The sequence below is a fragment of the Rhinatrema bivittatum genome, chromosome 1 (genome assembly GCF_901001135.1).
Source record: "Rhinatrema bivittatum chromosome 1, aRhiBiv1.1, whole genome shotgun sequence".
Lineage (NCBI taxonomy): Eukaryota > Metazoa > Chordata > Amphibia > Gymnophiona > Rhinatrematidae > Rhinatrema > Rhinatrema bivittatum.
Window position 1 is genome coordinate 256840657 of NC_042615.1, and position 23591 is coordinate 256864247.

Here is a 23591-nt window from a genome sequence, read left to right on the forward strand (position 1 = left end):
CCCTGTTCTGTCCCGATCCAGTCCTGGGCACAGGGGCCCATTGGAGGCTCAGGCCCCATGACCTCGTGGAGGTAAAGAAATCTCTCTTTCAAGGCCCCTAGGCTTTCTCCTTTCTGGGGCTCTTCTGTGCATTAGCTGAGGAAACAAAAAAAAAGTACACAACCAGACAGACTCTCAAACTGTTGTTCAAAACTAGAAGCTTTACTGGGACTGAATAGCAGTTAAAAAAAGAAAATCCTAAATAGGGACCCACTAAAGGCTAATGCATCCAACAGCAAATAAAAAAAAGCTCTCAGTCCCGTTTGGTAGAAATACCACTGCCTTCCCCAGCAGGTCAGCTCCCTTCTCCCTCTGCGTTCTCTCACATACCTGCTTGTAAACAGGCAGGATCGTGATGGAATTCCCAACAATATTGTGCAAGGGAGGAAGAAGGTTTCTAAGTAGGTATAGAACCTCTATGCTCAATAAGTCGTATGCACACAGCACGCTTAGTACGCCTCACAGAGATTTTAGGGCGTGGGCATTTTACTCCATACGGACCTCACATTGATCTAAGTGGTGCATGGACCTTCCTGAACTTTTTCAGCGACCCCTCCTTGCTGGACTTGTTTGCAGTTTCAAAGGGCTGCTTTACTGGAAACAATTAACATTTCTGCTGCAAAATTCTGAACATAGATGCCTGCAAAGTTAAGTGGGTGCTATCTTTTTGGTTTATTTATATTTTACAAACACAACAAGGTCCATATCATCTTCTGCACAAAAGGGTGTACTCCACGTATGAAGTGCATGGCATACTTTCTTATCGTTTATAGTATGTTTAGCTCTATCTGCACTTGGGAAGTGTGGATGAGAAAAGCCTGGGCTTAGAGTGAAGAGAGAGAGAGTATAAAAGGAGGCTAAAAGTCAAGGATCCCATTTTCTATTTGAAGCTGAGAAGTCATTGAAACCTGCATGGTGAGTTCAACTAGTACTAGGATATTCTTATTGCAAAGCCTTTGAGGTATGTTTTTACTCATTTTCAATTAGAATTCAAAGTAAACAGAGGGACCTCTTAGACCAGCAAGCTAATGAGCTCAATCTTTGTGAACATGGTTCAGTGACAAATTTAAAGAGGCAAGCATGGACTGTACACCTCTGGTGTCGTTCATTGCACCCTTGAAACAAGACTTCAACCAAAGCTATGGAGTGAAGAAGTAGCCTAGTGGTTAAGTGCTGTGGACTATGAACCATGGAAATCCCACTGCTGTTCCTTGTGACCATGTGCATACGTTCATTGTAAGCCATTTGGTAATAGGGAAATACCTACAGTACATGAATATAATCCATTTTGAAGCTCCAAAAAGTGAAATACAAAAAAATATATATAATATTAAAGAAATACTTTAGTTATTTGAAGTTCTAATATAATTATTTATATCAACTCATGCATTTCTTAGATGGAACACAAAATGTAATATTACTGCTTTTTTTTATGATCCCTCAAAGTTCCTTTAGATTGGTTTCCAGAATCATGACAAGCAGAATGACTGAGATTAGAACTGTATTTATTTACTACATTACTGAAAAACTACAAAACAGGAAATATCCATCAATGAGTAATGGGGAGCTATGGAGTCTTACTGTGGCTTAGGACAAGTTGGAGCAAACGTAAGAAAGTAGATGCCAAAGGAAAGTTGGGACTTTTTTCACCATATTCAGCAAGGTAAGGTCAATGTACTGAACATTAACAGCCAAAACATACTTTTAGTTCAAAAAATGATGTAGAAAATTGGCATACTTTTCAACAAATGTGCAGTTTTATTAAGCAAATAGTTATTGACATGATGGACTAGCAATAAGAGATCAGAACTCATATGCATAGGCTGCTTAGGGTTGGGAGAGCTACAGATCCATCAACTAGGATGCATATGACATCACTTCAGCAAGCACTGCTGGCCTCCCAGAGTCTCTATTGGGTTCAGATCTGAAAATAAAAAACCTGTTTTTCACATGCCACGCTGGTGTGTCTCAGAAAAGAATCAGGGCTTTGGCATGCTTTCCTATAAGGCCAAAGAGGGCGCTGATCGGATGCCTAACAGAGAGGTGGCAGATGAAAACAGGGAAAAGATTTAGAAAAGCTGCAAATGATGGTCTATGGTATTTGAGCCTTGGTATCACAATCCAGACTGCAGTACATAGGTTTGGGCAAAGCTTTGATTAAGCTGCAAGTCCAGATAAACATATACATATTGTTGATGAGTTCTGTTGATGAATGTAGCATTTGTTGACAAATTATTTCAACCATTAGTTATGAACACTGTGTTGTCATTTATTACAGCATTTATAGTATGTAACAACCTAAACAAGGGTGTTGTGCCCCTGACACAATGAGCTTAAAATGCACCTTTGAATTAAACCTCCTTTTTAAATAGTCCAGAAGTCATAAACTCTGCCTTTATTCTGGCCATTCATCTATGTGGGGGGTTTATCAAATTGCTATCTCAGATGGCAATAATGCAATCCCTAGATGTCTATGGTCACTAGAATTTGCCATTTCTGGATCTGATAGCCCCCCACACACATGCAAGTAAAATCCTAAATTAAGGGCAGAGTTTAGTATCATGAATTTTTGGCCCATTTCCTTTTCTTTCAAATGTACAACACATCCATCATTTTTAAGATCTCCATTTGCTGACAGATACAGAAAGGACTAGATGTCCTAAGTATTTAATCTCTAGACATAAACTAGGAGAAAGCTCTTAATGCACCTTGCCTAAACTATGAAAAATAGATCTTTTAACTTGTACTCTACATTCATTCAATTAAAAAAAAGATGTTCCTATGTGTAGGAAAGCATAATCAAAGCACTCTTCCACTGTGAGACGTAAATAGGCCATTTCTGTTTTGCAGTTAGTTCTATCAATTAAAAAAATTAAAATAGCAGTAATGACCCCTTGGGTGAAGAATTGCTGCTCATCAGTGTCATAGTTAAGATCTTGTTGAGACTTTTACTAATAAAAACATTTTCACAATTATAGACATTGCTTATAAAATGAAAAAAAAGTATGGAACTTGCAAACATTTATTAATATTTCCTGTAATCTAAATCTTCCTCTTATGTGCAAAAATTACTCACTAATCAATGTGCTCTTATCATAGCGACATAAAGTAAAGAGGCACCCCCTCCCAGTCTATGCACATGAAAATATCAAGAAGATATATCAGCAAGTCCAGTATGACCTACTATTGGAACATGTAATATGTGACCACTTCTAGCTGTTCAATTATCCTCCAATAACTAACTTATTAGAAGAGAATTAAATGCTTATCAGAACATACAAGATTCATTTTCACAAAATGATTTGCATTAACACCAAATTAATTAATGAACCACTATGGTTCCAGATTTTAGAATTTGAGGAGGTCCATATTAAGAAGCATTTAGACAAGTAACTGGCAAAATGAATATTTGGACACTTAGGCCAGGATTCATCATTCAATGCAGAATGATGAATCCTGCGAAAACGGGGGGGGGCGGGCCTGTGAAAGCCCACAGCCTTTGCACCACTGCGGTGCGCCGGCCGCTGACTTTCGCACCGAATAGCGTCCCTGTGAAAGGTGGTGCTATTCGGTGCGCTACTGCCGGCGATAATGTTAGAAACATTATCGCCGGCAGAGAAAACACCGCCAACTCCACCCTCCCCCCGACTCCCCTCCCTGCCCCGACTGCTCCCCGCCCCCTAATTTGCATCATATCGCATGCGAAAGGGCCCTAATGCATGCGATAAGGGTTTACAAAAAATAACCCCCTTAACCAGCTATATCTTAGCTGGCTAATAAGGAAGTCAGTTATAATTTAGCCAGATATCCCCTAGATTAATCAAAATGCTATAATTTTGCATGGATAACATCCAGGATAAAGAAAAGGAGCATGTTTATGATAATTTTAGAATTACTGCTTCACATAGATAGAGGGTTTTGCACCCTGCGATACTTGAATTTTGCTAGAGCGAGAGAGTGCGCCTCTAGGGAGGCCTTCACAGTATTCAACTATTTATATCACTATAGGAGGGCCAGCTAGTAACTTGAGGCGAGGTTTTGGTGGTGGTTTTGGGTTCAGTTTGGACATGCAAAGTGAGACGTATGAGCAGCACATTACACCTCCGTGAAGATTTGACGTCATTTGGAGTGAGGAAAGTCTCACAAAGTTGAGATTTCTACAATGTTCTCTCACCCTAGCTTGATGGGCTCTATACCAGATTTTATTCTATATTCAATAGTGCACCTAATATTAGAAAAGAATAAAATACCTGACTGCCCGATATGCAGGTAGGGTTACATGTACACATATGCACATACGTTTATCTGGACTGTGTGAATGCATTCTCAGGGAAGGAGTATGGACTTACGTGTCTACTTTTCCCTTATGTATTACAAGGTGATTTGACTAGGATTGGTCCATTTTCAAGCTGAAAAAATTAATGTTAAAATCCATAAAAAGGGAAAAAAATGTTTAAAACCAAAAATCCTAAACGTTTTAATCATTTTTTTTACTATGCTGTTTCAGCACCAGTAGGATTGTGCATTAAATTTGAATACATCAATTTCTAAACGATTTTTTTTTTTAAATAACAGTTACTGTATATATGGGGGGGCGGATTTTAAAAGGTGCGCGAATAGGCCTACTTTTGTTTGTGCTCCAGGCGCAAACAAAAGTACGCTGGATTTTAGTAGATACGCGCGGAGCCGCGCGTATCTACTAAAAAACCTGGATCGGCGCGCTCAAGGCTATCGATTTTGTATAGCCGGCGCGCGCCGAGCCGCGCAGCCTACCCCCGTTCCCTCCGAGGCCGCTCCGAAATCGGAGCAGCCTCGGAGGGAATCCTCTAACACCCTCCCCTCACCTTCCCCTCCCTTCCTCTACCTAACCCACCTGCCCGGCCCTGTCTAGACCTCCCCCTTACCTTTGTTGGGGGATTTACGCCTCCCAGAGGGAGGCGTAAATCCCCGCACGCCAGCGGGCCTCCTGCGCGCCGGGCCGCGACCTGGGGGCGGGTACGGAGGGTGCGGCCACGCCCCTGGACCACCCCGGGCCGTAGCCACGCCCCCGGGCCCGCCCCCGGAACGCTCCCGACACGCCCCGAAAACGCCTCGCGGTTCGGGCCCGCCCCCCGACACGCCCCCTCCGAAAACCCCGGGACTTACTCGAGTCCCGGGGCTCTGCGCGTGCCGGTAGGCCTATGTAAAATAGGCTTACCGGCGCGCAGGGCCCTGCTCGCGTAAATCCGCCCGGTTTTGGGCGGATTTACGCGAGCAGGGCTCTGAAAATCCGCCCCGGGAAGTGGTGATCTTTGAAAGGTTTTGCACATTGAAGCTACTGATATACTTTATGGGAGAGGGGGCAATTTTATAGCACCCCATGTAAATTAGGCAGCAAATCCGTGTGTAAAATACATAAAGGGCCGGATTTTAAAAGGGTTACGCGCATAAGGTACGCGTGTAACCTTTTTAAAACCCCCCTGTGCGCGCCGAGCCTATTTTGCATAGGCCCGGCGGCGCGTGCAAGCCCTGGGACGTGCGTAAGTGCCGAGGCTTGCAAAAAGGGGAGGTCAGGGGCGTGGCCAGGGGGCGCGGCTTAGGATCAGGGGCATGTTCGGGGGGGTGTCGGCGGTCCGGGGGCGTGGCCGAGTGCCCCGACTCAGCGGCCTGTGTCAGGGCCTGCCGCGCCGGCATGCGTAAGTTACTACTGCCCGAAGGCAGTAGTAACTTTTCAGATAAAGGTGGGGGGGGGGGGGGGGATCTAGATAGGGCCGGGAGGGTGGGTTAGGTAGGGGAAGGTGCGGGGGGGTGGAAGGGAACAGGCAGCGCGCGCAGGGCTCGGCGCGCGCAAGTTCCACAAATGTGCACCCCCTTGCACGTGCCGACCCCGGATTTTATAAGATACGTGCGTATCTTATAAAATCCAGCGTGCACGCTGTCTTTTAAAATGTACCCCAAAATTTCAAAGTGGAATTGCACAAGTGAGTCCTCTTTGAAATATATCCCACCAAATCGACCTGCACACAAATACAGCAGCTATTACATGTGTGGAAAGGCAAGCATGCTTTTGAAAATCCAAAACTGTGCACACAAGTCCAAGCCCCTCCCCAAACTCCACCCCTGGGAGCACCTCCCTGCCCAGTCTGGGTAAAATAATGCACACACAAGGCTCATCTGCCTGCATATCAGGCGGGCAACTTCATAACAAGCCATTTCCATGCAGAAAGCACCGTCTTTACCTGCGGAAATGCTTTTGAAAATTAGCCTCCCCAAGGGCAATTTTCAAAGCCAATCAGAAGGGTAAATAGCAAGTTACGTCAATAAACCAACCTCCATCAACCCGGCTGAAGGTCTGCAAGCTATGGAACACCATGTGAGGTTTAGCCACATTTGGGGAGGCTTCTAGGGGTCTGCTCCAGATAGGATCAAAAAATAATGCACAATAGATGAGGAGGGTAATTTTCAAAAGCATTTATGCATGTAAATGGGCTGTTTGAAAATCACCTCAGGGGATGCATGTATAAACGTGTGTGTGGAAGTGATTTCACGGGTGCTATTCCTCCAACTTGGAAGAGGCATTCCCCAGGTGGAATCGTAACGGGAAAATCATTTTCACACGTGCTTTTGATTTTTGGAAGTGCGCATGTAAACGCATGTCCGCCTGTGAATGTGTGCACACATGCCGCGCAAGGATCCGCGCAAACACCGCTTATTTTCAAAGCTGGCTTGCGTGCATGGCTCCGTGTTGAAAATTCAAGCTGAAGTCCTGTGTGTGCTTCAGCCCTAAGCACCAGTTGTTATAAAATTGAGCTCCACCATTTATCAATCTACGGGCATTTTATTCCGTAAAAATCCTACCTGGGCAACAACCAGGTGCAAAAGCTTCCAAGGAGAAAGCAAGGGCCCATTTTACCTTTGAAATTTAGTGGAAAGTCTTGGGATAAAAAGTCCCCACAGGACCTGCACCAAAGTGGAAAACTTGTCCCCCTCCTCCTCTCCCATAAGTGCGTCCCAGCAGATTCAAAAACTGAGAACACCACTTTAGAAACCCAATGCGCTGCAGAATGTTAAAGCTAATGGCATTTCCTACAGAAAACCAGATTCATTTAACAATACATTAGACTCCTCAGAATGTATAATGTGCAGGAAAGTAGATCACTTTATGAAAAGTTACAGCTTTGAACCCTTGGCCTTCCAGAATTGGTTCTGAAGAGTTACTAACAGTGGGCTCCTCTTTTACAGCACGCGCAATCCCTGGCGGGCTCTGCTTCTCATTTCCTTTAGTGAGCCTGTTCTGAGCTTTGCTTGTCCCACACACACACAGCAGCTGCTTATCCAGTTGTTATTTTTAACTTAAGTACCATTACAAGAAAACTGGATTCACTGCTCTAACCTTCAAAGGGAAATCATACTCACTCTGAGCTGTGCAACGTTTCAAAATGTCACCGTGGTGGCAAGCAGTATTCACCAGCTATCAAATAAAAGCCTTCCATCAAAGCACTTATCAGATCTCTGGGGGGGGGCGGGAGGCAGTTTGTGGCCACCCCCCCCCCTTTCCACCTGTCAGCTCCAGCCAGGTGCATGAGGCTTGCAGGGGTAGTTTAGCTGATGTAGTGAGTAACTATTTGTCATGCTGCACGTATGACTGAAATACTGCTTACCACGCACTGGGTGCAGTTTTCTTTTAAATTTCAAAGTGAAAAACATCTCTTGGACTAGTGCTGTGAAACATTTGCAAATAAAAATAGAAAACGCTGAATTATGTGAGAGTAATTGGTTTTTAACTGGTTGTCTGGGAAAGCCAGATTACGTCAAAAATTGCCTTGTTTTGTTTAAACTGTGCCTGATTTACTAAGGCTTTTGTTTCATCCTGTCTCCGTTGGAGAAAAAGCTGATTAAATCAGGCCCAAAGTGACTTCTCTAAGGCCACATTGAGAGAATGTGGTGGAGGAGCCTTTAACTCGGGTCCCAGGGCTTCTCCTGAGTAAGTGACTATGCTCTGACCCAGAAGTAATCAACTCATTGCTTAAAAGCCACACATGGGTCTGGTTTTCATGACAACTAAAAGGTGCAAACTAACAATCCCTTAAAACAAATGAACACGACCCTATCAGATGAATATTCAGAGTGAATATATTGCAAACAAACCAGATCTGTTTGTGAGTCTCAAGGATTAGTGAGCCCTGTCTGTGCAGTAGACCAGGGGTTCCCAACCAGTGTTCTGCAACTCGCTGGGGTGCTGTAGGAGAACCCCAGATGTGCCACAAAATTATTGCCACCTTCAGAGATAAGATGCCAGTGGTTCACAGCTGCCAGTGACAGAAAATGTATAATCTCTCTCTTCCCCCTCACACCATGGAGGAGTTGGTAAACATTGCTTCTTACCTGCTGCTGCCTCCGCCTCTGTCAGCTTCCCTCTGAAATCAAAACAGTGCAGGGCTGGTGGGTCTTTCAAAACTATGGGAGCCCTATGCGGTTCCAGGAGGCGGCGGCGGCAGCAGTAGCAGGGCCGGTGCAAGGAGATTTGGCGTCTTAGGCGAGCCTTCTCCCTTGCGCCGCCGCCCCCCCCCCCCGGTCTCGGCCCCGATTCCTACCTCATTCTCAATCACGCCCCGCCGACTATGTGGTTTTCCGGGTCACAAGCAGGTTGGGCACTGCTCATGGTCTGCCAAATCTCCACTCCTCTTTGTCACCGCTTGCGGCCACATATGGCTCACACCCAGTGGCGTACCAAGGGTATGCGGCGCCCGGGGGCCAATGTATTTGTGTGCCTCTCCAGCATCACCCCCCCTTAATCCTTCTTGTACTAATGCTTAAGGTCACAGAAAATCAGTGGCATCTCTAGACAGAAGAATTGTTAGGGGTGGGGGGAGCCAAAATGACATTTCTTCATCACACCCACCTCCATAGCATGGATCCTGCTTTAAAATTGGTTATAAAAAAAGGTGTTAATAAAAAAGTCCAAAGGGTCTTCTGCGTAATTTTAAAAAGCTGGCCAGTTTCACACTATAAAATTATTTGATGGCCTCATTCAACTAATTCTATATGGCTATGAGAGTGAAGTCTGGAATATATAGGAAGGGCAGAATGTCAATATAAGTCCTGCACCTTCGGTTCTGTAACACTGTGCATCCACTGACATTCCCCCAAACAATGGAGCTTGGATGTTTCCCTTACAGCTCATCATACTAAAAGATATTTTCAAATTCTGGTGTCACCTCACAGTAACAGCAGCACAAACACCTTCCATTGCCAGGCACATTGTAAACTAACACAAAACCCCACAAAAAAAAGGCACTTAAAATCTATACTGCAATCCCATCGTAACATAACAGTAATAACACCAAGGACTCAAACAACAATAACCATACCTTTGAAAAAGCAAGGGTAAATATTACACTGGGTCCTAGAATACCAATACACCTCCTACTGAGGAAAGAAAACAAACCCGATTGCTATAGATCCCTATACAGACACTATATGCTAGCAGAATCTCTCATCATGGTCACCCACACAGAATAGAGACAGACCCTCACCAAATACAGAATAAAGCCACATAAAGTATAATTAGAAATGTGCAGACAAAAACTGAACTGTAAAACGCATCATGCCAGACTCTATACAGTGTAACAATGGAAAAACAAAAATGTCACCATTCCTCGTGAATCAAATCAATAAAATCAAGATATATAAATCATTAATCATAATTATAAAACCATACAAATAAAATAATTTCAAAACAGCTGATGAATAAAATATCCAATAATTAAAGACTCATGCAAATTTTGAAAGCTATTTCAAACAGCAGTCACATTACATACTACCCAATAATTAAAATGGTAGTTAATCAAGAAAAATGAACTTAAAAAGCCACCTTTACTTACCCTCTCCAGCAGTTCTCCTACTCCTTTCCCTTGCAGGCCACACCAGAAGCAGCAGTAGCTGCTGAAGCTGTCCTCACAGTCCTTTTCCTTAGGGACCACAACCAGTCTCTTCTCTCTCTCTCTCTCTCTCTCTCACACACACACACACAACCAGTCATACCCTCAGAACCAGTTTCTGTCTCTCACACATCAATCATCTCCCCAACCAGTCTCTCTCTCTCTCTCTCATACACACACAAGCACACACATACCAGTCATCTCCCTGATCAGTCTCTCTCACACATACACACGTCACCTCTCTGGCCAGTCTCTCTCAATCACACAATGCTCTCGCTCTCTCTTACTTACACACAGGCTTTCAATCACACACATGCTCTCTCTATTTCACTTACACACAAGTTCTCAATCATACACATGTTCTATCTTACTTAAAAACAGGCTCAATCACACACATGCCCTCTCTCACAGCCACAAGCCAGCCAAAAACATGCTCCATCTCTCTTGCACACACACATTGACACACACAAGCACCCTAACCTGACTCACATATATACCACACACATACAGAAGCACCCTCCCTGTCTCACATCCATGAAGCACCCTCCCTGTCTCACATACAGATTACACTCTCACAGAAGCACCTTGCTTTCAGACTTGCAGCATTTTTCACTTTTACTAAAACTGAAAGTGGTGCTCCTAACCATTAAATAAGAAAACCACATTCCTATCAGAAGGCGAAATGACACCCTTCCTTCAGGTTCTGTCCTCCCAAGGGACAGCCACCCACACCGTACAGCTTCTCTTGTTTTACGCTTTCAGGCAATAAAGCAAGTGTCTTTCTTTAAACTATCAGTTGTATGATTATTCATGTGGGAGATATGGAACCGAAAGACATCGTTAGTCAGCTTCCCTTTTAAATGGGAAGATTCCAGTGTTAGTCATTTAAAAATATACATTTTCTAAATGCTTAAAAAAAAAAAAAAGGCAAAACCGTTTCAGAATGGAACTATTCTAGTCTTCATGCTTAAATTATGCTTAAAAAAAACCAACCCAAACCCCACCTGGCATCAGTATCTTAAATTTGTGATTTTGCTGAGATGAACATTTTAAATACTTTAATTATTTTTTTACTTTAGTATTTTTCTCTACCCACTTTGTTAAATTTTATTTTCCAGAATAGGGGTGCTTAAAATTCAGTAATTTCATCTTTCATCCAACTTTTCAACAAAAACAGCACAAAAGTTGAGGTATATGTATTATCACATTTCATTTTTTTAAACTGGCAGATTCCTTTCTCACATATACATCACATCACATAGCAGCAGTTAGGAAGCATTGTGCAGTGGATTCCTCTTGCCGGCTGGAGGCAATCTTGAGGCGGAGAGGGAAGATGATGCCAGGGATTTGGGGAGAAGGAAGGGAGGAAATGGGGGGGGGGGGGGGGCGGAGAAGGGAAATGATGTCAGAGTGAAGGGAAGGTAGTGATGCCAGAAGGGTAGGGAAGAGGGAAGGTGATGACACCAGGTAGTGAGTTGGGGGAGGGAAGGTGATGATACAACAACAAAAAAAGATTGGGAACCTCTGAACTGGACTACTGCTCCCTCAATAACCTGAATTATTAAGCCAGTTTTTGAGCTCAGGAAATATGAAAACACAAACTGTTTTTGTTCTTATGTCAAGAAATATAACATCTTCGGTAGTTAGACAGCTACACGGAGCTTTTCTCCATCCAGACTAGGGTTTTCATAGGACTATACACTGACTTCGTCATCAACAGCAAGCTGAAGCAGTCCCAATTTGTCTCATTTCTTAGGGAAAAAAAAAAAAGGTAAACTATAAGTTTATAGATGCAAAGTGATAAAATTTGAATGAACTTAGCCTATCCCTGCTGATCTATACCTACTTGCTAGCCTTAATTTTCCATATAGTTTATAGGCAAATGAAAACCTGTGGCTTTCTAATAAAATCCTTAGGTGGATCCTGTTTTTGTTAAATATAAATGACAAGAAAACAGGCAAAATTGGGACTGAAGGATAAATAGAATATATTGTATAACAGAAGAATTGCCCTTCACAGAGGGCAATTTTTAAAATACCCAGGATTGTTTGCAGACCTGCGGATACTTTGTGCCCGCAAGCCTATTTGAGAAATTTGGGGGCTAGCTGGTGCCATGGGTAGCAAAGTATCTGTGGACTTTGCATCTGCTTTACACATGGCCTGCTGATTCCGCTCTCCTCATGGCCCTGCCCCTTTGCTACACTACGATATTCAACAGTTTTACCCAAGTAGCTGCTTGGATTGAAAATTGCCCTCCCATAGAATGCTCTGCTGTATCATTCAGCGGACACTTCCTAAAAATGTTTCCTTGCAGTGCATTGTAAGGTATGTCAGATGGGCTCAAACTAACACACTGTAGACGAGCGGAGGTGCAAAGCGGCTTACCGCACTGACTGCCTTTCTTTAAAGTCACCTTTGTGTTTGTATCTGTGCTCAACCACATTTCTAAAGGCGTTCAATTCATGATGAGAAATCAAACGGTTTCCATAGGGAGCTGCAAGTACAATTACTCCTTGTGCATGTTTTATAATAAACCAACATTTTACATAAGAGGGGGCCAACTGGAACCCTATGTGAAAACTGAAATTGGTGCTGCCCTCTACTGGCGGCTTTGGCACAACACTCCTTCCTTCAGCAGTGACAGTGGTTCCAGCATGGTTTTTCCCCCTCGCTTCCAACACACTCTTTCCTCACTTCTGCTGAACACCAGTATGCCCTCTGTCCACAGTGCCCAGCATCCACCCCTCCTCCTGGCATCCTCTTCTCTTCCTCCCTTTTCTTGCCCAGCAGCTTCTCCTTTTTTTTCTTGCCTCCTGGCTTTCTAATAAAATCTTGCCTGTGCCTCGCTGCAGGCTGACCCTTCACTTACCACCATAGACAGAAGCCTCCTTCCTCCTGCACAGCATATGCCTTAGTCTTCTGCTTGCAGGTATCACGTGGAAGGGTGTGGGAGGTGGTGGGCACCAGTGGCCCTTTGAGAATGGTGCTTTTGTGTGGCTGCACAGTTTGTGCGCGCCAAAACTCAGCCCAGAGAGGGGATCTCATAGCATAAAATGAAGCAAGAAACAATGTCACCACAGCTCTTCAAGGTAATACCTTACTCAGTTATAGAAATTGACAATCACAGGAGTGCTAGGGAGATCTCTATAGCTTCTTTGATAGACAGCTGTTTTTACCCATCTGTGAAGTTTAATTTCATGAACAGTATATAACAACATATCCTGGCCATCAGGCTCTCGTTGTACTGATAAGATTCCAAGTGCATCCCGGTCCAACAAAATGCTACAATGGCTTTTATGCATGCACCACTCTTCCTTTCATTGTATTCAAACATTACTACTTCCGATGCAATAAAGTCACGTAGAAAGCAGGCGCTGAACAGTCAGCGCCCGCTCTTTTAATGCACCCCAGGTGTCCCCAAGGGGGGTGCCATGCAATATTTAAATTAGGCGGTTGAGCATCCTTGCTAACGCGAACCCAATCGGTTTTCATGACGGCCGTCTGCCAGTAAGGAAAACAGAAGACGAGTGTATCAGTGTTGGTTTTCCTTACCGGCAGACAGCCGAGTCACGAAATCAGACACCAATAAACCCGGTGTCAATTTTCATGACTGCGTCCGCTGGCGAGAAAAACCGACGCTGGGTCTATCGGCGTTGGTTTTCGTGACAGCTGTCCGCTGGTAAAGAAAACAGAAGATGAGTGTATCAGCATTGGTTTTCCTTACCGACGGACAGCTGTCACGAAAACCAACGCCGATAGACCCAGCGTCAGTTTTCCTTACCAGTGGACGCAGTCATGAAAATTGACACCGGGTTTATTGGTACCTGTTTTCGTGACTCGGCTGTCTGCCGGTAGAAAACCGTTGCTGATAAACTCGGCGTCTGTTTTCGAGATGGGTCCGACTGTATATTTTTTTTATTTTATTTTTTTTTGTTTCTTTTATTTTTCATCCTACTTAATATCACAACGATATTAAGTAGGAGGCAGAACAGAAAAACAGTTTTTTCTGCTTTTCTGTACTTTTTTTTGATGTGCTCAGCTATTAACGCCTGCTCTAGGCAGGCGTTAATAGATGACAGTTAAATGTGCGTCCGAGACACACATTTTTTTTTTTGCATCGGGAGTGAATGCCTAATAGCCTCATTCACATGCACTTGCATGTGATGAGCGCTATTGGATTCACTCCACATTGGACGTGCGTTGAATATGCGCTAATCCCCTTATTGCATTAGGGGATTGATTTGCGCCTATTCTACCCGCGTCCGACTGCAGGTTAACAGTGCGCTCTGGCGAGCACACTGTATTGTATCGGCCCCATGGTGATTCTGTTGGTTATACTACATTATTGGGTATACAGCATATAGGCTAAACACTGATGCTTAGCAAAGTCATTCTTTTAACTAATTTATCTTTTCAGCAGATGAACTTTTCTGTGAGTTTATTTCCCTAAATGCAGATTTGAACACAGGAAGATAAACTGTAGTGACAGCATGTCAGCTGATCCCAGGAATTTCCTGTTTGATGAATTGATTACCCTCGGTTGCCCATTTACTAAAAATGCAAACAGCAATAAGACTAAATGCATAACTGCAGGATCTCATTTTAAGGATCACAGCGAAAACCATACTCAATCCCATGAAGACATCCACCCAAGTCTTACCACAGACACGAACATATTGGACTTCTGCAATGGAAATATGACAAACAGTCCTGGAGACATGCCCAAGGTCTTTAACCAGAATACTCTGGGAAAATTGCACCAAACAGTTACTCAGCAAAATCAGAAGAACGGAACTGCAGGAAATTACGCCAGCCTTCCTAAAATACCAAAAAATATCCCTGAAACCAAAGAGCTGGCAGATGCTCAGGCTACCATATCCAAAAGGACTCTCTTTCAATTTTGGGCAAGCAAGGTTGATAGCAGCAGCTGCTTTTCTGAAAAGCAACCCGACAGTAACAGGTCACTTGAGAGGGTAAGAACACATTCCCCAAACTCCGCAGTGGATAAAGCATCAAGTTCTTTCCTTCCTAGTACCACGTGTAAGACGAACAAGTTGGCTGAGAAGGAACAAATCATAGCCCAACAGACAAAAGCAGTTTCGAGAAAGACGAAGAGAGAACTTTTTGCAGACTCAAAGGATTTTGCTCATGTGGACAGCCACATTCTGCATGCTAGTGAACAAGTAAGTAGTAAAAGGCAAAGGATGCCTCTAGAGTGGAAACCATTTACAGTTTTAAGATACTAAGTATGTGGTGTAATATTCTAAAGTTATGATATTACCGAGAGTTGCATAAATAACCAATCCTGAAAATAGAGCTTTGGCAGTATTGGGCTACTAATTAATATAAAGGGGTCATTTTGTAGTAGCCCACATAAATTGGATGGCAAATGCAAACATGTTATGCCAGTTTTCAAAGGGAAAGCATGTGTATGTATGTATCCCTTGTGTTTTGAAAATTATCCCACTAAAACTGTGCACATGTAATTACATCTGCTAAATTGTGTACAGAAATTTTTAGGGAAATTTTATACACATATTTTTGAAAATGGAAAAGTCTGGGTAATAATGGAAACCCGTCCCTCATGCCCACCCCAGGGAACATCTCTGCTCAGTTTGGGTAAATGTATGCACAAACATGATATACACGTGTAAGTTTACCTGCCTATCAGACAGGCTATTTTGTAAAAGTCCATTTCTTTTTTTTTTTTTTTTTTTTTAAGTAATTTTTATTCAGCAAAGTGCATAATATAGCTCATAAACAAAGAAAATCCAGTAATACTGCCCAGCCACAGTATAAAGGCATTGTGCAATACAATATAAGACAGAATATACGATGAGGAGAGAATCGTTCCTCATTTTAACAACTGAGCCAAAAAAAACCCCAACAACAGACATCATTCATGACCAATAAAACTGCATATCTAAATAGCAATAAGACAGTAAAACAACACAACAAACAGCAATTTTGCTTCGTGTTTTAAAATTTTACCTCCTGTAAAAGTCCAATTCTGTATGTCAAATGCGGTTTTAGCTGTTGTAGTCCCTTTGAAAATTACCTCCATAATGCAAAGCTCTAATAGCTGCATTAACTGATGAGAAAACTGGATTCTTTGCAAACGGTGATACTATTTATTGGACAAAAGAATTATCTAAACGTAGTGTCAGTCACTAGCTTTCAGGAGTACATGGGGCTCTTCAATGTAGAAATTAATGTGATTTCCATAGTAGGTGAATGTATTTTTTTTAAATTATTTTATTAATAAAAATCCCCTGTTTTTACAGTCATATCCTGGAGAATTCTATCCAATTAGCAAGTAAGAAAAATGAAGATTTTTTTGTTCCAAACATATTTGTGCATTACTTCACATTACTTCTGCATTACAAATAAAATAGTAATCTTAAAGAGCTTAAACACACCAAGCACTATGCATAGCCCTCTCCATCTTCCTAACAGCCTATATATACCTAACATATTGGTTTATTCCTCAGCGTTATTTTTTTATTTTTATTTCATCAGGCTGTTTTCAGTGATACAGTACAATTCACACTCCATTTCCAGGAGAAAATTGACTGTGGCACTTAGGGTAAAATATATAATAGCAAGCTTGGTCCATAAATTAGTAACAATGGACTTATTACCATGGGCAAATGCAATGTTGTATCTATACAAACCTCTGTCGGCATTGTGCTCCTATCAAAGAGAGCTCCTCCTGGACATCCCGACAATATGTATGCCCTGTTTGACTGAAACACACGAGAAGGCATTTTTGGTCGCCGCACCAGTTTACCGGAATTTGCTTCCAGCTGAACTGCATCTTATGAATTGCTCCAAATTTTTTTAAGATGTATCTTTTCCAGCAGGCTTTTTACTAAGCAGAAAGGCTTCAATGTATCTTGTTTTTATAGCAACTCACGAGTTTATGTTCTGTTTTTATTTCTTTTAATTATTTTGGGTTTTAGTCTGTTCCTGATATGGTTAATCTGCTCCTGTTCTTATTCGATTTAATGGTCTTATATCTTTGCATATATATATTTCATGAATTTTATGTATGTTTTAGGGATGTGAATCGTTTTAGGACGATTAAAATTATCGTCCGATAATTTTAATATCGTCTTAAACCGTTATGGAACACAATACAATACAGATTCTAACGATTTATCGTTATAAATCGTTAGAATCGTGAGCCGGCACACTAAAACCCCCTAAAACCCACCCCCGACCCTTTAAATTAAATCCCCCACCCTCCCGAACCCCCCCCAAATAACTTAAATAACCTGCGGGTCCAGCGGCGGTCCGGAACGGCAGCGGTCCGGAACGGGCTCCTGCTCTGAATCTTGTCGTCTTCAGCCGGCGCCATTTTCCAAAATGGCGCCGAAAAATGGCGGCGGCCATAGACGAAAAAGATTGGACGGCAGGAGGTCCTTCCGGACCCCCGCTGGACTTTTGGCAAGTCTCGTGGGGGTCAGGAGGCCCCCCACAAGCTGGCCAAAAGTTCCTGGAGGTCCAGCGGGGGTCAGGGAGCGATTTCCCGCCGCGAATCGTTTTCGTACGGAAAATGGCGCCGGCAGGAGATCGACTGCAGGAGGTCGTTCAGCGAGGGTTCTGGATTCATGCTGGATTCATGCTACAGACCCAGACTGCCCATGTCCCACCTATGCTCCGCCCAGACCACACTCACGCCTTTTTGCCAAATCTTTTTATCCGCATACCAGGAGATACACACATGGCCACAGGCCTTTTAAAAATCTGCATGGCGAGCGTACAAGTCACGCGTGTATCTCCTGGCTTTGGCGCACATAGGACTGTAAGGGAACAGAGTATCCCTTCCCTTGTAATTGTAATTCCATTTACTTATGGCTTTCTGAGGGCTAAGCCCACTCCCAAAATGCATTTCAATAGGCCTAATACCATGTGGGCTCCATATGTTCACTTTTTTGCAGGGTTTTCTGGTTGGCACCACAGCGCCTATAAATATAAGATACATGTTGTTATAATTGTTTTACCTCTGAAAAATATACTTTGAATGTTCATTTAATGTAAAATATGTCATTATAAATACATACTTTTTAATAGTGTGTAGAGAGGACCAGGGGATGAAGAGATGGAGAGCCAAGGCTGTAAGGTTGGCCTCTAGCACCTACTACCCTTGTAGTGGTCCTGTGAGTAGGGAGATGTGAATGGGGTGATGAGGGAAGATATGTGGGGTGATGCATAGAAAGTGGGGAGTAAAGTGTGGTGTGGGGATAAATGTGTCTCTGAAACTGTACAGAGGGAAGAAGAGTTAAAGAGAATGAAGAGTAAAGGGTCAATGGGCTTAAGGAAGAAAGATATAAAAACAGAGTGCTAGTACAGTGTAGGGAAAAACAATGGTTGTAAAATTAGAGGAGAAGCATTGGGGGGGGTAATGTGATAGGATTGTTTGGAAGAAATGAACATATGGAAAAAGTAAAGGAGGTTGGCAAGGAAAAAATGAAAATGTAAGGTGCATATGAAAAAGGGTATGTTCAGGATAAAATTAAGTAAAGAAAGGAGAATGGAAACGAATTATGGGGTGCAAGGTAGCGGGAATGTTAAAGAAGAAAGGGAGAAAGAACATGGAATATGGATAGTGTAAGTAGGAGGTTCCTTATTTGGGAAGAAAGGGAAGGAGAGGGATGGGAAAGCAGGTAAAGAGGACAGAAAGGTAGGTGAAAACAAGAGAGAGGAAGGAAGAAATAGGGCAAGGATAGAGAATAGCCCTATGGGTAAGAGTCTAGTCTGGCTGAGGGTGTTGTAGAAGAAATTGGTGGAAAACTGAGGCACAATGGGAGAAGTGAGGAAAGGGGGGGGGGTGTGTTGGAATATGCAAGAGTAATTCTAATTGACAGTAGTGAAGCAGAATGACTACAAATGAATTTGCTTCTTCCTGTGCAATGTTATTAATGTTTGGTTGACACCTGCACATCTGGCTGAATGCTCTTGGGAGTTCTGCAGGAAAGTTCTTTCAGCCAGTGCAGGGAGAAAGAGTTGAGGGCAGAAAAAAGTGTCTAGCATGGGATTTTCCTCTGAGCACTCAAAGTAAATGTCATTTGGCTGGCAATGACTATCCCCTTAAGTCAACACAGATTGGGGGGGGGGGGGGGGGGGGGGGGCGTTGTTCTTTTATTTTTCATTCTGCATGAGAAAAATGCAGCAAATCAAACATCTCCACCTATTCAGCAAATCACATGCCTCAAAAATTCTGCAGAATTCAGCTCGTGATACTTGTCTGACAAAAATAAAAACCACAAAACCCAATAGGTCTTGCATAATCATTGAAACAATATATCCAGTAACTCTCCCATACTGCTCCTTCAGTTAGAAACTTGGCGTAGCACACGAGCTGACAGGAGGAAAGAGAAATTGGAGCGTTATCCTGTTCATTTCAGTTGCTGCATTTATTTGTATGGTGTTCTGTATTCATTAGGTAAGATCAAAAGAGGGTTGGTCGCTCCAAAACCTTGTTCATCTGTTTACCGAAAAAGCTCAAACTGACCTGGAAAAGGTGCGAGCAATCTGGATATGGTTATGTCATAACATCAGTAAGTAAAAAAAATAAACAAAACAAGTTTGAGGTTAACTTTTTATCATTTTCAAAACGTTTTAGCTGAAATATGCAGAAAACAGAAAAGACCAATAGGTTATGATGGCAGTTTGGGGTAGCAAGCATTTCTGGGTAAAGTAATTACACCACTTTTCTTTGCTAGGATTGTCCTAATGCTCCGTCTGGTAAGAATGAAGAAGAATGTCAAGGAATACATTTGACTTAAGGACCCTCAGTCAACCATAAAAGGTGTAAAAGTAGAACAGAAAAAAGCCCCCCAAAGCATGATTATATATAACCATCTCCCAAGCTGCATTGAGCTGCTCTCAGAGTAACTTAACCTCCAGTTACCATGCACCAAATACATTTTATCTAATATATTTATTAATGAACATATATATCCTAGCTTAGTGATGGCGAACTCCAGTCCTCGAGTGCCACAAACAGGCCAGGGTTTCAGGACATCCACAATGAATATGCGTGAGATAGATTTGCATACAATGGAGGCAGTGCATACAAATCTTTCTCATGCATGTTCATTGTGGATATCCTGAAAACCTGGCCTGTTAGTGGCACTCAAGGACTGGCGTTTGCCAACTATTTTTGGGTTTCATAGGTATGACATTATTGTAATGCGAAATAGAACCAAGAGCTAAAAGAAACAGATAAGTATGAGAGAAAAAATGTGTGAAGCTTGCTGGGCAGACTGGATGGGCCGTTTGGTCTTCTTCTGCCGTCATTTCTATGTTTCTATGTTTCTATGTTTCATTAAAAGTTACAGTATCACAGCAGGACAATAATTTGTCAACTCTAATACAGGGATCCTAAAGGCCAAATATGAGCAATAGAGACAATCCAGGGCAATTATTATCTTATTGTAACTATATAACTGTATTCTTGTATATAATACTTCAAGAAAGCTAACACCATTGAGCATTCCTTCATCTCAAGTGAAGGGAAACAGGTGTTTCATGATGGCTTGCTCCTTCTATGTTGGTGCAACTTGCTCTATCTCACCCCTCTCACCGGGAATAAAGCTAGGCCCATCAGTGCCCTGCAACAAGTGTGCGATCTGTTGCCATCGCTCCCTTGGGACCTGGCATTGCGTAGCTGGATGATCAGCACCACAGTTTGCACAAAATGTCTACATTTGCATTGTGTCCACATGCAGTGAGCAGCATTGAACTGCCTGCATGTGTCATGCCTCCCAGTGTTAAGCGATGAGGCCCTGACCCTGACCCCACCACTGAGGTGCAGCAGCTTTTCAGCACCAGCTGGCCTGTGCATTGTTATCTCATTGACCAGGGATTGAGTACTTGATGGCTCCCACATATAGAGCCATCTTCGGCCATATATCTCCTGAATTTGACATTAAAATTCAGCCACTTCCATCCCCCAAAACCCTTATGAGTTTTTAGTATGGTATTTGAATACCTGATTTGACAGGGCTCTTTCCAGACTATGACGCTAATAAAAATGTGGAAGCAGAAACCCAGTTTTGGATTGTTTTCAGAATTTTAGGTTTCTTATCTTTAGAGTCGCTCACAGAGTCCCGGGTCCTTAGCCTCTGTATTTCCCCTTTCCTGGTTCCTGATAAACAAGGAAAAGATGTCAATAAATTTTCTTTTTGAACTTATGAAAAACACCTCAAGGAAGAGTACTGACACCACACAGAACATCCTCAGTGCCCTCCTTGTATAGAATTTCCGGCCATCTGTGCATTGCCTAGCTCTGGGTTTGCCTGTCTCTTGCTCACGTGAGAGTCATTACCTTAAACTACTCCTGCTGATCCTTTATTGGCTGCTCACTTTTTCATTAATGCCTTTAAAGTATACTCCAGGCACCATTCCTGGTTTCCATTAAGCCCTGGGAATAGACCTGTTAGAGAACTATAATTAGGGGGAGGATCCATTCAGTGGCAGCACTCCCATGGCAGGGCTGTAATGGATATCCCTGGCAGGAGGTTTTATAGCAGAGCTGCGCAAAGGGCTCTGGGGTCAGTCTAAGTTGGAAGTTAGTGAGAGAGGTTGGAGTTTTTTTTCTAAGTTACATTTTGGCCTTCCGGGAGCATTGGAAACCCTCTAAGACCCTCCAGGATGGGTTTTGGACTGCACTGCTATACTCTCCAATGGAGGTACTGAGTGTCTGTCCAAGGACTGAGTTGGATTTTGGACTTTTGTGTAAAGGAGCTGTGCTAAAGGCCTGGGCCTTTCTGAGGCTCAGGGATTGGGAAACAGTCGAATACTGCCAGGTTTAGGGAAGACCTGCCCCTGAAGTGGTGGTGACCTGCTGCAGGGGACTTCCAAAGTTATCAATTTTGGGGAACAAAGAGGTATTTTTTTCAAGATCTGGGAGGAAGTGATTTTTCTACCCATTGCTGGACCTGAAGTTCCATCCAGGATCCCTTCCACCAGGGATCCACTTCCAGAGCAGATGCAACTAACTGTGTGTAACTATCAGTTTAATAGGGAGGACTCCGTCTCGGAGTCTCCGACCACCCGGGGGCTAGAGACAGTAACTCTCTGTGCCGAGACAAGATTTTTGCCATCTGGGAGGGTTTCCTGCTCACTAAAGGGGTCCTAACCTGAGGGGGTCTACTGCTCCACCTAACCCAGGATGGCAGCTGGATTCCCTGGCCCTAATATAAGACTCTTGCACAGAAAGAGGATACAGAGTTTGTAACAGAAAAAGAGAAAAGAGAGAATGTGGAGCTGGAAACATATTTATCTGTACCATTCAACCACACGGTTTGCAGTAAAGTATCATTTTTGGACACCAAATAGATTGTCTCTGTGTCTCATTTGGCACCCAACACACAGCACCGAATGTAAAAATTCACCTAACACAGCTAATTCAGCCTAGGAAGTTAGCCACCCTGCACTGGGACTTGAGAGGACTCCTTTCTACTCCTAGTCAAATAATCCACACCCGGGGAAGTGATGGAGATTGAAGAGCCAGCAAGGGTCCCTGACCCAAAGAGTATAAATCACTTTATTGGCCTCACCTATGCTGGACCTGCACACTGGGGTGGGGTTACATAAGTATTCTGCATAACCTGTGGCACAGACCATTTCTTATTCATTGCTATCAGCACCAGACGTCAGGAGGAGTTGTTAACTGTGATCTTGTTTGGGCTAGGGGCCAGGAAGTGACACTTCTCTCAGCGGTTGAGTCTTCTTCGAGACCGTGCCCTAGCCACTGCCTTTCCGCACGTTACGGTTCAAGCACTGTCGTAACCACTCTGTGCCGTGCGTCTGGGCTCGCTGCCGCAGTTCCAGCATCAAGCTCTCCAATTCGGATTACTCATTCCTTGTGGCTTGGGTGGTTTGTGCAGCTGCTGGACTGAGTGTAGCGACTAGGGATGTGAATCGTTTTTCAACGATTAAAATTATCGTCCGATAATGTTTATATCGTCTTAAATCGTTATAGAACACGATACAATAGAAATTCTAACGATTTATCGTTAAAAATCGTTAAATCGTGTTAGTGCGCACTAACTCGAGTTAGTGCGCACTAACTCCCCGTTAGTGCGCACTAACTCTATTTAGTGCGCACTAACTGAAAATGATACAAATAAACACTTTCCAGGTCACTGAAGGTCAGTTAGGAATGAATATGTGTTCCTATTGGCTGGCTGCCCTCTTATCTATTGATGTTACCAAGGTTACCACTGAGGTGATGGTTGGGGGGATGGGAAATGGAACTGGAAACTAACGAACACCAACAGAAAATGAAACAAAGTGTTCACACTTCCCAGGTCAGTAAAGGTCACTTAGGAATGAATATGTATGTATGTATTCCTATTGGCTGGCTGTGCTCTTATCTATTGATGTTACCAATATGGTTGGGGGGATGTGAAATGGAAACAGTTGGAAGCTTGACAAAAAAAGTAATGTAATGATCAGCACTCACGTGACTAGAACTTGTTTGTTTATTATTTTTGTTAGCAGGCACCTGAAATGCTAGTGCATGTTGAATTTGCCAATCACTGTGCATTTTAGAAAGGTGGTCCTGGCTGGAACTGTACACAGTTCAAATATATGTAATTGATTGTTGGTAAGTGTATT

The 23591-nt window shown here is 43.1% G+C and overlaps 1 protein-coding gene across 12 annotated transcripts in view; it reads left to right on the top strand.

Moving 5' to 3' along the window:
* Positions 1–877: 877 nt before the first annotated feature.
* Positions 878–23591, top strand: part of LOC115087139 (kyphoscoliosis peptidase-like) — a 117602-nt gene continuing 94888 nt past the window's right edge. For 8 of the 12 annotated variants that reach the window (XR_003855450.1, XM_029593997.1, XM_029593932.1 and 5 more), the window contains exons 1-4: positions 878–954; positions 1486–1702; positions 14416–15142; positions 19408–19522. Coding sequence is in view for 11 of the 12 variants with exons in the window: in XM_029593997.1 (XP_029449857.1) it covers positions 1599–1702; positions 14416–15142; positions 19408–19522 (946 nt within the window). In the remaining variant the exon portion in view is untranslated. Of the gene's footprint in view, positions 1001–1485; positions 1703–14376; positions 15143–19407; positions 19523–23591 lie in introns of those variants that run through there. The other 4 variants (XM_029593941.1, XM_029593976.1, XM_029593966.1 and 1 more) reach the window with 4 other exon arrangements.